At 41.1% G+C, this 14,367-nt stretch overlaps 2 protein-coding genes across 2 annotated transcripts; both read left to right on the top strand.

Moving 5' to 3' along the window:
- Positions 1-96: 96 nt before the first annotated feature.
- Positions 97-2,214, top strand: LOC122773706. Its single transcript, XM_044032579.1, has 3 exons — positions 97-309; positions 1,164-1,638; positions 1,741-2,214. Exons 1-3 carry the CDS (start codon positions 237-239, stop codon positions 2,066-2,068), a joined length of 876 nt encoding a protein of 291 aa, XP_043888514.1. The 5' UTR covers positions 97-236; the 3' UTR covers positions 2,069-2,214.
- A 427-nt stretch (positions 2,215-2,641) lies between these two features.
- On the top strand, positions 2,642-14,338 carry ints4 (integrator complex subunit 4). Its single transcript, XM_044031917.1, has 24 exons — positions 2,642-2,767; positions 3,632-3,826; positions 4,016-4,133; positions 4,308-4,414; positions 4,510-4,624; positions 4,835-4,920; positions 5,040-5,090; positions 6,038-6,126; positions 7,333-7,453; positions 8,036-8,107; positions 8,193-8,367; positions 8,624-8,829; positions 8,914-9,056; positions 9,319-9,434; positions 10,220-10,353; positions 10,500-10,666; positions 10,958-11,051; positions 12,054-12,134; positions 12,214-12,344; positions 12,435-12,494; positions 13,148-13,307; positions 13,407-13,550; positions 13,778-13,898; positions 13,977-14,338. The coding sequence occupies exons 1-24, from the start codon at positions 2,714-2,716 to the stop codon at positions 14,168-14,170; spliced, it is 2,934 nt and encodes a 977-aa protein (XP_043887852.1). The 5' UTR covers positions 2,642-2,713; the 3' UTR covers positions 14,171-14,338.
- The last annotated feature ends 29 nt before the right edge of the window (positions 14,339-14,367 follow it).

Below are 14,367 nucleotides of genomic sequence, written 5' to 3'. Positions count from 1 at the left end.
TCGAAGCTTTCAACCACATTTCATGACGATCTATCATCATTTTTTTTTTCAAATTACAGTGGACAGTGGAGTGATATATTATCATTCATCAGAAGAATTGGGATTCTCACCGCCCTCTAAGCCACACACACTCATGGACATGATACAGAGCGTATATTCAGTTCAGGGTGACACAGGAAATGAAGTAAGATGTCTTGAAACAGCAGCAACTGCACGGACACAAACATCTCCTGTAAATGCGGAAAACAACAATGATGAACAGAAAAGGCTTGAAAGGAGTTTTGCTGCTCACCTGTCTGTTTCTCACAGGTATGTGGAGGAAGACCTTTAAGAACGAGCTGGATATGCTGCTGCTAATGAACATGTTTCCCGATTAATGATCTGTTCACTGCTGGAGTGAAAAGATTAAAAAAGAGTGGTTGTTCGATGATTCAGGGAGATAACCCGCTAAATAAATGTTGGCTCTTTTTCTCTCTAACCTTTGCTTTGCTGAGATACACTGGATCATTTTAGACTTTTATGTGTTTTTTAAATTTCTTTTGGGAAAACTGTGCCATGAACCCACATGACAGGCATCAGGAAAACTAGATTTTAAGCATTTAAGAACAGGAGACTGAAGTTTGTGCTTCTCTGTAAATCATTCACGCTTCTGCACCAAAGTCCATGGGGAAAATCTGCATTTTTAGCCATGCAGGGACACAGGAGCTGCTCATCTACTGCTGTGTCACTGAGTATGGTTGTTTCCCTGAGGTAAATCTGAACAATTCAAATCAAATATACAGGCAGCAGTGGATCAACAACTGTGTCATTTATGATGTAAAAAATGTCTCTATGAACTGGAGTGAATTTAGTGTCCCAAATTTAATTTTCCTGTCAGGCTGTCTAACCAGTGAACATATGCTTAAGATAGCATACAATGCTATCTTGGTGTACATTTTGTTAAGAATAGCTGAAATCGGTTTCTGCTGGTAGCCTTGTTATTACCAAGCATGTGTCTGCCTGTGTCCGACGGCCTCAGCACAGGGAGCGCAGTCATCTAAACTATCACCAGGTCTGAGCTGTACAAAATGTTTTCCAAAATTAGTGGGGTTTTGTTATAAGCAAATAAATGATGAGTGAAATGATTGTTGTTGTTTTTTTGTTTGGGCCTCTTGTGTTTTCAGGTGTTTGGTGTAAAAACAATGCAGCGTTTGTGTACAGCAGAATTGGAGGTGACATCCTCCTGCCATGTTCCAACCTGAAGGCCTCAAACTGCTCCCTCATCTCCTGGAGCTTCTACGGAGGAGTCCAGGTGCGTTTTACCTACGAGGTCAGAGGGGGGCAGATGAGAGCAGACACAGACAAAGCCAATCGCCTGTCTGTCACATCAAACTGCTCTCTCCTCCTCCATGACCTCAGGTTGGATGACATTGGCACCTACAGATGCCTCTGGCAGGAAGAGCCCGTCTGCGATGTTTACCTCTCTCTCCTCACCATCACTGCTTTTTCGAAAATCACTGACCTTCATCCTGGAGGAAACCTCATCCTCAGCTGCCACATCTCTACATTCTTTGATTTAGGAAGCTGTAGGTCATACTCCAATGAGTTCAGACTCAGCTGGGTGATGGAGAATGGGACTGAGCTGCCCACAGAGAGCAGGTCATCTGTGTTTCTGTTAATGTGGTCAATGTTACTTTTTGCTGTATTAAACATGTATAAAAGATGAACTAATGTTCCTCTGATGATCTCCTCTGCGTGCAGGTATGAACTGATTGCCCCCACACGTTGCAACATCACTCTGGTCACAAAACTCCAGAGGGAGGACAACAACAGGAAGTGGAGATGTCAGGTGAACCCCACAAACAACAGCAGAGTGGCATTTCAGGACTTCACATCTGCATTTTTGTTCGAAAATCCTTCCACAGACGAGGATCCGATTCCCTCACCTGTCAGGGACTGTGAGGTCCAGCTGCCCATCAGCAGCATTGTGCTCTGCGTGGCTCTGCCAATAATGGTGATCATCGTGGGATTCTTCACATGGAGAAAAGACAGTGTAAGAGGCAAAGCATTGGCAGATGCAGGAATTTAGCTGACCAGTCATCACTGTATTTGTTCATTCAGTTCTGTATATTTGCCTCAACTGTGTTGTTTTTGTTTACCTCTTTCTTATACATACTGTAATTTGAACGTTGAGTCTGGCAAATGTCATTAAAATCATACCTATTCGAAAATCAAGTGATGCAATGTGAATTGTTCAGTGAACAATGCTTAAAATCCAGGTGAATTGTGTTGTGCTACGGGGAACTGTAATTATTAGTTTGGCATCTATCAGTGGAGTGCAACAGAAAATTCATAAATTTAATTTGATAATTATTAACATAATTTGCGTTGCCCTTGCACAAATGATGTGGGGGAAAAGTGTGTGAGACTGTTATAAAATATACTTGTTTTGTTTAACTCTGATATTTTAACTTTTATTTTACTGCTCAATATTTTTAAGTTTATCTCACGAAATCATTGACATAATGTTCCAAAAAGCGAGGAATATTTACGTAACCCGTAAAACTCAACGCACCGTGGAATAGTTCGTCCTGTGGGTGGCGGCATTACGCTTTTCAGCATACACCCTACCGGAAATGCATGAGAAGAAGAACGTCGGTACGGAAGTCGAAAGGGACAAATCTTTCTAATGTAGCTGTCGCAGAGAAGCTTTGCTAATACTCTTCATCTGAACATGGCGGCTCATCTGAAAAAGCGAGTTTACGAAGAGTTCTCCAAAGTTGTACAGGTGAGCTCATGTCGCCCTCTTATTTCCGCTCTGTGTGAAGTTATAAACAGATGGGAACGCGGCGACGAAGAGATTATTAAGGTGTGCTCGATGCTAACTAGCATTAGCACAGTCACAACACAGTGCACGTCTCATCTGTTATTTACGAAACAAAAGCTGCTGTTTTGACATTTCAAATGTTAGATTTACTATTGTTTGTTGGTTCACGGGGTTAGATTATTCAGAGTACCGTTTAGCTCAGCTGACAGCGTCATCATTTAATACATTAGCAAATGTAAATGTTTGCTAACTAAATAGACAGTGAGGTTGGTTTGTGACACTTGAAATCCACTATGAGATAATGTCCCCTTTTCTCACACGGTACACATTTACATGAGTTTAACGGGACATTAAAGTAAAGTATGATACAATGTGTTTGTTTATTATTTCTATATATATGTTTTCTAAGGCTGCTCATTGCGATTAAAACTCATATTGTCAATTGTATTTGGAACACTTGTATATGTGACCTCACAATTATGTTTTGTCCTCAAATCAAGTAACTTATCTTTTATTTAATAAAAACACCAAACCGGGAAATGTTTTAATTGTTCATGTTTGATTTAGGAATTGGTAAATTGTTGCAGCCCCCTAATGTGACACCTAATGTGCTAATGGAAAAAAAAATCAGAACTCATAAGAGTCAGTGAACTGTTGTTAGGTGCTCTTGTGTTGTTTAAAGAGGACAGCATAATAAGAGTGAATAAACTGAAGCTTATAAATGTAAAATCTAAATAACATTTTACAAACCATGAGTGGATATGAGGAGCCCACTCATTTCTTTTGCGAAATACAATTTTACGTCCAACTTTTTGTTTCTAACAGATCCATCAAGAAGAAGCTCCAGCCAAGAAGCTGCGTCTGTCCAAACCCAGTAAATCTGCAGCTTTGCACATTGACCTTTGTAAGGCCACCAACTCCACGGATGCCCTGCAGTACCTGCTGCAGTTTGCGCGCAAGCCTGTGGAGGTGGAAAGTGTGGAGGGTGTGGTCAGGATCCTGTTGGAGCACTACTATAAGGTAAATAACTACAGAGAGATTTAGAAATTTAATGAAAATCTCTGCAATGCTGTAATAAAATAACTCTGCTGTGTTTATCAATAACCTTTAGTGTCCTTTATTGAAATTGTAGCACTCACACATTGTTATGTTCACTGTACTGTGTCTAAGCTAAGATGAACATCTGACGATGACGTTATTTTCTCCCAGGAGACGGATAACTCTGTGAGACTGAAGATCGCCTCTCTACTGGGTCTGCTCTCTAAAACACAGGGTTTCAGCCCCGACTGCATCGTTGATGACGCCATTAACACACTCTGCAATGAGAGTAAGACTTGCTTGTAGTCTGGACATTGGATTGTATTTACTCAGATTTACAGTCCATATGTATGTTACGTTAGTAGTGAGGAAAATATTTTCTTGAAATGTGCTGCTATTTTCTTGGTCTTAGATCTGTGGAATCTGAGTGTTTGCTCACTTCTGTTTCTGTCTGTGTCTGCAGAGTCCCATCAGGTCCTCGCGCAGCTGCTGGACACTTTGCTGGTCATTGGTGCACAACTACCTGATAGTGCTACAGTCAGACAGAGGCTTATAGATGTGGCCTGCAAGGTGACACACGCACACACACACACACACACACACACACACACACACACACAGTTCTCCATAAAGCAATAACACTCACTTTGCTATTCTTCTCCAAGCACTTGTCCGATACATATTTCGGGGTGAGGAACAAGTGTCTGCAGCTGCTTGGATGTCTTGGCCTGGTAGACTCTACGCTGAACAAAGAGAGCGATGGAGCGGGTGCATCGATAGGTGTGAAATTATTGTCATAATATTGCCTAAAGCTGCAGTAGGAAGGATTACCACAGATGTAGTTGTTATTGAGACGATGTATTTCTCCATAACTGTATCAATTTAAGTCAAAGTTTACTAAAATAAATGCTTAAATCTTTTAATTGTGCTGTTACAGTTTTTTATATTTATTTGGCATAATTGTGGTTGGCATATTGCTTGTTTCTCCAGTAATGGTGAGAGACGTCCAGAGTATCATCAGTGACTACTTTGGAGACCAGGACCCCAGAGTCCGCACTGCAGCACTCAAAGCTATGGTAGGACGCCGCCATCATCTGCACCCAACAAAAACAAAACATAACGGCACTGTGCTCATAACAGAGAACCTTTTTTTGCATCTAATGCTACACTTTGCCTGCTCTTTATTGTTTTTCAGCTGCAGCTGCATGAGAGAGGGATGAAGATTCATCAGATTATTTATGAACAGGTAATAGCTGGTTAACCATCATTAGCTGTTTTCAGACATGACCTTCATTTAGGTATGATGAACACAGCAGGGGATTTTATGGAGGTTCTCCTGCTGTGTTCTCACATGAGCTCACTCAGACCTAATCTGGAAATTTTACCAGAGAGCTGGTAGAAGGGTTTTCCATAAAATATACAGAGCGAAATTTGCGGACATTTGCATTCTCTCATAGGAAAATTCTGACCGATTTTTGCTGTTCCCAAACCTGAAGAGAGATCTATGTGTGTTTATGTCTATGTAGCATCTCGCTGCCTCTCAGCCTCTCTCACACACACAAAAATGCAAAGATCTGCTCTCACCAAGGTGAAGTGGAGAAAGTTATACTTTAGAAACTCGAGTTATATTTCATTAGGATTGATGCTGATAATAGTCACTGCCTCAAGTGCAAGAAGGTTGCCCGTAAAGGTGGTAAAACAAGCAATCCTATCAAACATTTAGCTTTAGTTTCTTGCATTCAGATGGAAAAATGCACTGTGTTCGACAGCTTAGCTCGTCTCTCCCTCCATCTGAGGGATGTTATTCTAGCAGGAACCCATGATTGGTCAGCTAAATTACACAAACCTTAGTTAATAGTAACCATTAGTCGGTTAAAAAGATTGTCTGTTCGTGAATTCTGTCTTACATACATGTATTAAATTTATCACAAATAAAGTGAATGGCCAGGACAGTGCAGGTGTGAAGGCTTCTAATGAGTCAACAGATCATACTCACAGTGGACCTAAAGTTTGTGTGTTTACTTTGTGTTGTGTAGAGTTTCACAGTGACTGTTCTCTGGTGTCCATAGCTATCAGTCGTAGAGCAAAAGTTTGTGTGTCTTTATCCTTGAACAATTTAAACCTCTGTGCCCTCAGAATTATTCAGGTAATTTTTGGATTTAAATCAAATTTTGAAAAAAAATGTGTTTACAGGCTTGCAGGCTGCTGTCAGATGATTACGAGCAGGTTCGCTCTGCAGCTGTGCAAATGGTTTGGGTTCTGAGTCAGCTTTATCCGGAAAGGTGAGACCCATGTTTGTCCAAAATCACTCACTACTCACTGAGTTGCATTGTCCATTATACAGTTAGTTTTTATTTTGTAGTGTGGTTCATTCATTTATTTAAAGCCCACATAGACCGGAAGCTCCAATTAACGCTGTGTTTGTGTGTGTATCTGCGTCATTACCTCGTTTATGAAACCCTAAAGTTTCAGAACAAACAGTTCAGCCACTGCTGATAAAATAGTGTTGTATTGTTTTCCTGGGCTCTGCTAAGCAGATCGGCACTTCCTTAATTTGATGTCGTCATCAAAAATCCTCACCACTCATCTCACCACCGTAGCGCCTCCTGGTGCGGGCACTAGTCCGGGCACATCCGGTTGCGTACATTCAACCGCAGAAGAAGAAGAACTACTCTCGTTGTAGCTGCTGAGATGCAGAGCATCCACCGCGCCAGAGGGGGAGCTGTGTATCTGAGGGCCAATCACAGGACAGTGGGAAAGCTCTCGTTGGCTGGCCAATCACAACACAGTCCACATTCTAGGGGTGTGGTTTGGTCTGAAACAGCGCGGCTGACGAGAGCGTCAGTGAGGAGATATTTTGATCGGTTCGTTTGCAGCGATTAGGAGGTTTTTAATCATGAAAACAAGTTCATATATGTAAGTAGACCTCCATAACTAACATATGTGTGATACAAGCATTCTATGTCACCTTTAAGGATTATTAGACGCTATTGTCGTGGACACACAGTATCCCACGGTGCTTTGTGAATTGTAGTGTTGCAACAGCGACCATCACAAAATGAGGAATAATTGGTTTACTGGTGAGAGAGGGCAAAAGCATATGTATGTAGTGTGACTGTGTCTCCAGCAGGGAGCACATGTTGACCATGAGAGTCTGACATTAATTCTCACAGAGAATTCAGAAGAGTCGTATGTACAATAGTGTATAGCTGTTTTAAATATAATTGCATAGGCTAAGCATCTTCATACACTGTCGCAGAGTGTCAATGTACACATATTTAAACATTTGTTTTTTTCCCTGTTTCACTGGAACATTCAGAATAGAAACAAAAAATATAAAGAATCAGGTATCTTATATGATAATAAAATTAAAATGAAATTATACCAAAGTTGAATGAGACTGATAAAAAAAAACAAGAATAGTCACAGACACATTAATTTATTTTTTTATAAATGTCATACTCATTGTTCTCTCTCCCTCCAAACAGCATTGTGCCCATTCCATCGTCCAATGAAGAGATCAGACTTGTTGATGACGCTTTTGGGAAGATCAGTCACATGGTCAGTGATGGCTCCTGGATGGTTCGGGTACAGGCTGCCAAAACACTGGTGAGGGGACAGGATAAGAACAACACATGTATTCACACAGTTATGTTTGTGACATGCTGTATTTCAGAGTAGGTATAAAGTTCAGTTTCAGGTTTTTTTTAAATGTAGTTGTAAGAGGTACTGACCTGCATCAGTGCAGCCCATGCTGTGTTCTCCCCCTGTGATGAGGACTAACACGAAATATGGCTGCCAGCAGGGACAACAGGAGAAACAGATTTTAGCTGAGTGTGAGGTATTTTAGGAACATGTCTCTTTCTGTTGGACAGCCCTTTCCAACTGAAGTTTGTGTCACTTTGTAAAGGGAATTCAAAGAGCTCACACTGAAGTCCTTCAGTTGGGAACTTTTGTTAGGATATTTGACTATTGAGCTTCAGCAGATGTGTCAGATCTGGCTCTTGATTGGATAAAATGTTATTCAATAGTTTCTTCTAGATTCTTCTAGATTTCCTGTATTACCTTGACACTGTCGGACACATCACTGAGGAAACGCGTTCGATCAGTGATGGCTGTCAGAATATTGAGCTGTTACTGCACACTTGAACTTTAAGAGATTTACTGGCGGCGACTTTTTCTGTGTGCCAGGGTTCGATGTTGCAGGTCAGTCCTCACTTTCTGGAGCAAACCTTGGATAAAAAGCTGATGTCAGATCTCAGGGTGAGTGAACGATTAATCCTTAATTATTCAAAAATAATTAAGGATTATTATAATCACTCTTTCTCCTCCTCTTTTCTGTGTCCAGAGGAAGCGAACAGCTCATGAACGAGCCAAGGAGCTCTTTGCTTCTGGAGAGTTCTCCTCTGGCAGGAAGTGGGCTGATGACGCCCCCAAAGAGAAACTGGACACAAACACTGTGAACCTCATCGCTTCAGGGGCCTGTGGTGCTTTTGTTCACGGCCTTGAAGATGAGATGTTTGGTATGGAAAACACAGTGCATTTCAGTCCATATGTTAACAGAGCCCAAAGCAGAATCTTTTTGTTGCCTACTATAGGTTTTGATTCTCTGAATTTCTTTTTACAGTGTCAGAAAAGATGAACAATGACATATAAAAACATCTAAGAAAGTCTGATCCAATCTTGTTTTGCTCTTTATCTTGTACTCACGGTTAGGTTTACTTGTTTTATGCCCTCTGATGGTTTGTCCACTCTGGTGTTTACTGTCCGTTATTTCAGAGGTCCGTATAGCAGCGGTGGAGGCGTTGTGCCAGCTGGCTCGGTCGTCTCCCAGCTTTGCTGAGAAATGTCTGGACTTCCTGGTCGACATGTTTAATGATGAGATCGAAGAAGTGAGACTGCAGTCCATCCATGCTCTGAGAGAAATCTCTAAGCATATCACACTCAGAGAGGACCAACTGGACACTGTGTTGGCTGTGTTAGAGGTACACACACACACACATGCACACACGCACCAACACACATCTGTCCATAAAGTACAAGCTGATGAAGTCACTGTCATTCTCCAGGACTCGTCTCGTGACATCAGAGAAGCTCTCCATGAACTACTGTGTTTCACCAATGTCTCCACTAAAGAGTGTATCCAGCTCGCTCTGCTGGAGCTGCTGAAGAACCTCAACAAGTATCCAACTGACCGCAACTCTGTCTGGAAGTAAGAGCCTCTGAGTGTGTGCGTACACATAAATGAATGAAGAAAACAATCACCCTTAACAATAAGTTGATAGTGAATTTCCATTATCAGAATAGACATGAATATAGCCTGCATAAAAAACTTTGACAAAATGCAATTGATATATCTCAAGGTTACAACAAGCTGTGCAAACCTGCAGTTCCTTCATAAGCTACATGTAAGTTTTATGTCTGTCTATGACCTGATGATCATTTGGTGGTTATTGTTTTTTCGGACTACTCAGGTGTTTAAAGTTTCTGGGTTCCCGCCACCCAACCCTGGTGTTGCCACTGGTTTCTGAACTCCTCAGCACACACCCTTATTTTGACACACCAGAGCACGACATGGACGACCCAGCCTGTATCCTTTTAATGTACAAACGTAAATGTAAACAAGCCACATCAACTTTGTCCTGTGCACTGTAGCAATTTGTGTGGATGTGAGACATCTCTGTAAATTCCATGTTACAGTCTCAATGTTAAATTATATACGACTGTAATCATGACAGGGTTTGGATAATGATTTGTGGGTGGAAAAAGGAGATTATCCTGAGCGGTCCAAACAAAAAGATAAACTGTAAATGTGTTATTTTGATTCTGAAAGGGTTGTCAAGACATGTAGCATTTGTAAAAGCATTTTAGGTATAGTTCCACATATGGATTAAATGATTGCCTTTGCATTGTTATGGATATAAGTCTTATTTTATCATGAACACAATGTGTCACGGTTATTTCTAACACTTGCTGTACAGAGCAGACGTGTAACTTGTCGGCATTATAGCCAGGAAACTTTAATATCCAGAAAATCTAAACAAAACCAACGCAATTCATACAACAACAAAGTTAAGTCAAACATGACAGTTTTGCTTTATTACATTACATGTCATTTAGCAGACGCTTTTATCCAAAGTGGCTTACAACGGAATTGAGTACAATCAGCCAGGGGTGGAGTCGAACTTGCGACCATGATGTCTTTCGCACACAGGGTACCGGTCTTAACCACTGAGCCACTCCACCCCCTTATTAAAAACACTTTACTGTGATGCTATGCATTTAATGTATTGTTGGTTATATTTTTTTTATATTTGATATTTTCAAGGACCTTTTGAAGTGTTCTTCTATCTTGACTCTGGATGCTGACCTCAGATATTGCAGTGCTCGTGCTGGTGTTCAATGCTGCTACGTCCTGTCCCACCATGTCGGCGCTGTTCTCCGATCACACCTTCAGACACTACGTGTACCTGAGGGACAGTCTGTCGCACCTTGTACCGCCCCTGAGAGTGAGAAATAATAAAATAATGTTGTTTTAGGTCATATTCCTGCTGTCCAACTTGTTACTGGTTGTGCAGTTACACTGTTTGTGAGTGCAGTTACACTGACATGGTTGAATGGTCTGCACCCTCACTGTCACCTGTATGTGTTGTAGTTGCCAGGCAGGAAGCAGGTGTATGGTCTGGACTCGGTGGACTCAGGCTGTGGTTCAGGTTCTGTGGAATCAGCTCAGCTCTTCCTTCAACAGAGTCTGAATAGGGTGAGCACCATCCAAAATCTGGAGGCACCTGGAGCTCAGGAACTGCTCAACTTCACCATAAGGTATGAACTCACATGTTGGCCCTACTTTTTATGTGTAAAACTAAGTGATAGTTAAGGTTTTTTGGAGTGTGATTGTATGAAGTCCTGACCCATTGTAAACGCTGACGTCGCCACACAAGCTGCCAGCCTGGTGCTTTTGTTGGGAACCAGCGTGAGAAAGGGACGCTCACCAATAAAATGTATGTCCGCTTAAATCAACGATATCTGAATAGGATGTTTACTGCGCATATAGCGCCTATAAAGTTTGTTTTATGATGTAAAAACTTCTTTTCCCTCTCATGTGTCTGTCAGAGACTTGCAGCGGCTTGGAGAACTGCAGACAGAACTGGCTGGAGCTGCTGATTTCTGTGCTACATACTTGCGCTGCCAGCTGCTGCTCATGAAGGTAGGAGAGTGTTTATGTGTGTATTTAGTATTTCTTATAATTGCACATTGTGAGTATTGAATATTGAAGACCATGGAGAAGTGAGACTTTGTGGTTTGTTTATGTTTTTTTTAAGTGTGGTTGTATGAGGCTGCAACGATTATTCAGTTACTAAATTAATCGTCAACTATTTTCTTAATAGATTTATTGTTTTATTGTTTTCAATAATTTAAAAAAAAGCTTTCAGATTTCTCAGCTTCTTAAATGTGAATATTTTCTGGTGTCTTTGCTCTATTTAACAAAGAAATCATTAAAACTGAACAACTTTGGTTTGTGTACAAAACAAGACATTCGAGTACATCATCATTTACAGGTTTGATAAGCGGCAATCTATATTTTCGGACATTGTACAGACTAAACAAGCACTCGATAAAATGAGAAAAGAATCATCAGATTAATCTAAAATAATTAGTAAATAGTTGCAGCCCTAGTATAATTACTTTAGAATAAAAATAATTTGGGTTTGGCGTTGCTTTACAGAGGCTGCCATCTAGTGTTGCCATGTTTCTATAATAGCCAGAACAGAAAGCTGTCTGTAGTTCCCCGACGCACTTGGGAAAGGCTGGGGTGAGCAGAGGATTTCTCTGGATCTAAGCCATATCCTGTATCTCACCACTAGACAGCCTTTCCCACAAGAAACTTAAGTTTGTGTCCCTTTTTAAAAATGCTCACTCACCTGCACCAAAATCATGATTTTCCAACATTCATTTGGGTTTCCCGAAGAGACAAACCGACCAAATGAGACGTCAGCAGATCAGGAACTTGAGTTTCATGCAAACTAAAATTGCTGATTTTCTCAATGGACTTCAGCACACAGATGTTCAGTATGTACAATACTATGTCATAGCACCTCATACAACCAAACCTGAATTATCCCTTTAAAGATAATTAAAACACTTTAGTTGCTCTTAGTTCAAAGATACATACTTTTAAGATCCTCATGATTACCTTACCTCACCTCAGGCTCTGCAGGAGAAGCTGTGGAATATGGCCGTCCCACTTTGCCTCAAGCAAAACGTCACAGCAGCAGCAGCAGCTCAAGAGGTCAGCACACCAACACTGACATCACCGCGATGAGGTCATTTAGGGTGTTTGTTTTCATTATGTATGACGTTTTTTGTAGATCTTACAAGAAACATACAAGCTGGAGTTTCTCTACAGTGGTCTGGAAAACAGACAGGTGGCCACGATACATCATGTTCGACTCCAGGCCAAAGCCCTGCAGCTCGTCCTGACTGCCCGCACCAGGCAAGGGTCAGTAGACAACACACATTTATGGATTCATGTGGACCACATCTGTTCACACACAGCATCAGTCCATTCAGATGTTTCTTCTCTCTTCAGGCTGGATTCCCTCATCAACAGCTGCGACAAGTTTTTACAGGATATTGAGTCTTTTCAAAGGTAAAATGATTAACACCTAGCTGTCTAAAGCTGTAAACATGAAGTTTACATGAAGTGATGGCGAAAGTGCAACAAAATGAAAATGAAATTAAGAAAATGCCACCAAAAAGTTTCAGGAGAGTATTCTGATGCCAAAAAACTGGATGTTTATCAGTGGTACAGGAAAACTGCTTCTTACAACCAGGTAACAGAGGGGTGGTAGTGACACATTTCCAGTAGGTCCTCAGAAGTTCTGCACTCGTATAACCACAGAAAATTGTATCTGATGATTCATGCATAAAGCAAAAATGGGAGAATTTTTTTGGTGAAACACTAATTTGTTAACATAAGGGCTGAACAATAGTTTTCAAATCTAAATTAAAATTTGAAACATTTCAACAAGCAAATCAAAAATGCTGTTTAGATCATAACTGTTATAGACACAGTAGTGGTGATTCATACCATATTTGCTTTAAAATATAGAGAAATTACTATTTTAATGACACAATTGTTGAAAAAAATAATTGCAAATCAAATTGTATCTAGATCCCAAATCACTCAGCCTCAGTTGTCGTGTTATTCATGCATTGTGGGGTTTTCACTGGGGTTTCATTGCAAGTAAATTTCCAAGATGATGTCACGACTCCTCTGCACTCTCTTTGTGAACTCCACAGGTTATTCCTGACGGAGCTTCCCCACCTTCAGGACAGTTTTGTGGATAAGCTTTTGGAGCTGATGCCCCGGCTGTCATCCTGTAAACCAGCAGAGCTGGTGAAGATTCTCCAGACGACGCTGAGACAGAGTGGACTGCTGCAGCTCAGACTTCCCGAACAGGTAGAATGAATAAGTTGGTGAAAGAACTGGGCCAACAAGAGTTGTTTTACCTTATTATCTTACCTTTTATTTATTCTTTTTTTTTTCTCTCTTCGACAGATCCACCGGGCGACAGCCACCATCATAGAACCGACTGGGGAGTCTGACAATCCGCTGAGGTTCACGTCCGGCCTGGTGGTGGCGCTGGACATTGATGCCACACTGGAGCATGTCCAAGATCCACAGAACAGTGTGAAAGTACAGGTCAGTTTGATGAGGAATGAAATAACAATTGGCTTTTGACATTTTGGGCTTTGGTTACCAGATTTCTGAATTTTGGCCTGATTGAATGAATTAAAAACTGTAGAGTTAAATCTTATCAATTTAAAAGGTCAATTCAGGTCACACTTCCTTGAACATACATTTTAGTTGCTTGAAAGACACAACCATTTATTACTTGTCTGACAAGTGGCTTAAACACCTGTATGCAGGTTCTGTATCCTGATGGCCAGAGTCATGTGATCCATCCCAAACCTGGAGACTTCAGAAAGCCTGGACCGCACAGACACAGACTCATCACTCAGGTCTACCTCTCACATGTCGCATGGACAGGTAAGTAAAGCTCACATAATCGCTTTCTTTAAAATAAGGTTCCAAAATGAAGGTCTTGTCTTGTCTTTTCTCTTACAGAGCCGTCTCAGATTGAAGTGCGCCTCCTGCTGGCCTACAGCTCCTCCTCTACCTCGCTCTCATCCACAGCTTCCCATCAGTGGTGGAGCGACAGCATGGATGGTGTCCCACAACCAGAAGCTGCTGTCGAGGGAACCATTGAGTTGAGCAAACCAGTCAAAGTGTATATCATGCCCAAACCTGCGAGACGCTAACAAAACCCAGAAGAGGAAAACTGGACAGTTGTGTCATTAGGAATCTTGATTTGTTTTGAACTTTCGAAAGTCTTTCTTGTGACAACAAACAAATGTGATGAATTTTATTGTCTGTATCAAACAAGCACACACACATTTTCACCTAATGAAAAATTATCTACAACAAAACCAGGCGAACTGTGGATTGATGTTTAAAA

This window comes from Solea senegalensis, linkage group LG8 (genome assembly GCF_019176455.1).
Source record: "Solea senegalensis isolate Sse05_10M linkage group LG8, IFAPA_SoseM_1, whole genome shotgun sequence".
NCBI classification, from domain to species: Eukaryota; Metazoa; Chordata; class Actinopteri; order Pleuronectiformes; family Soleidae; genus Solea; species Solea senegalensis.
This window is presented reverse-complemented; position numbering and strand designations above follow the sequence as displayed.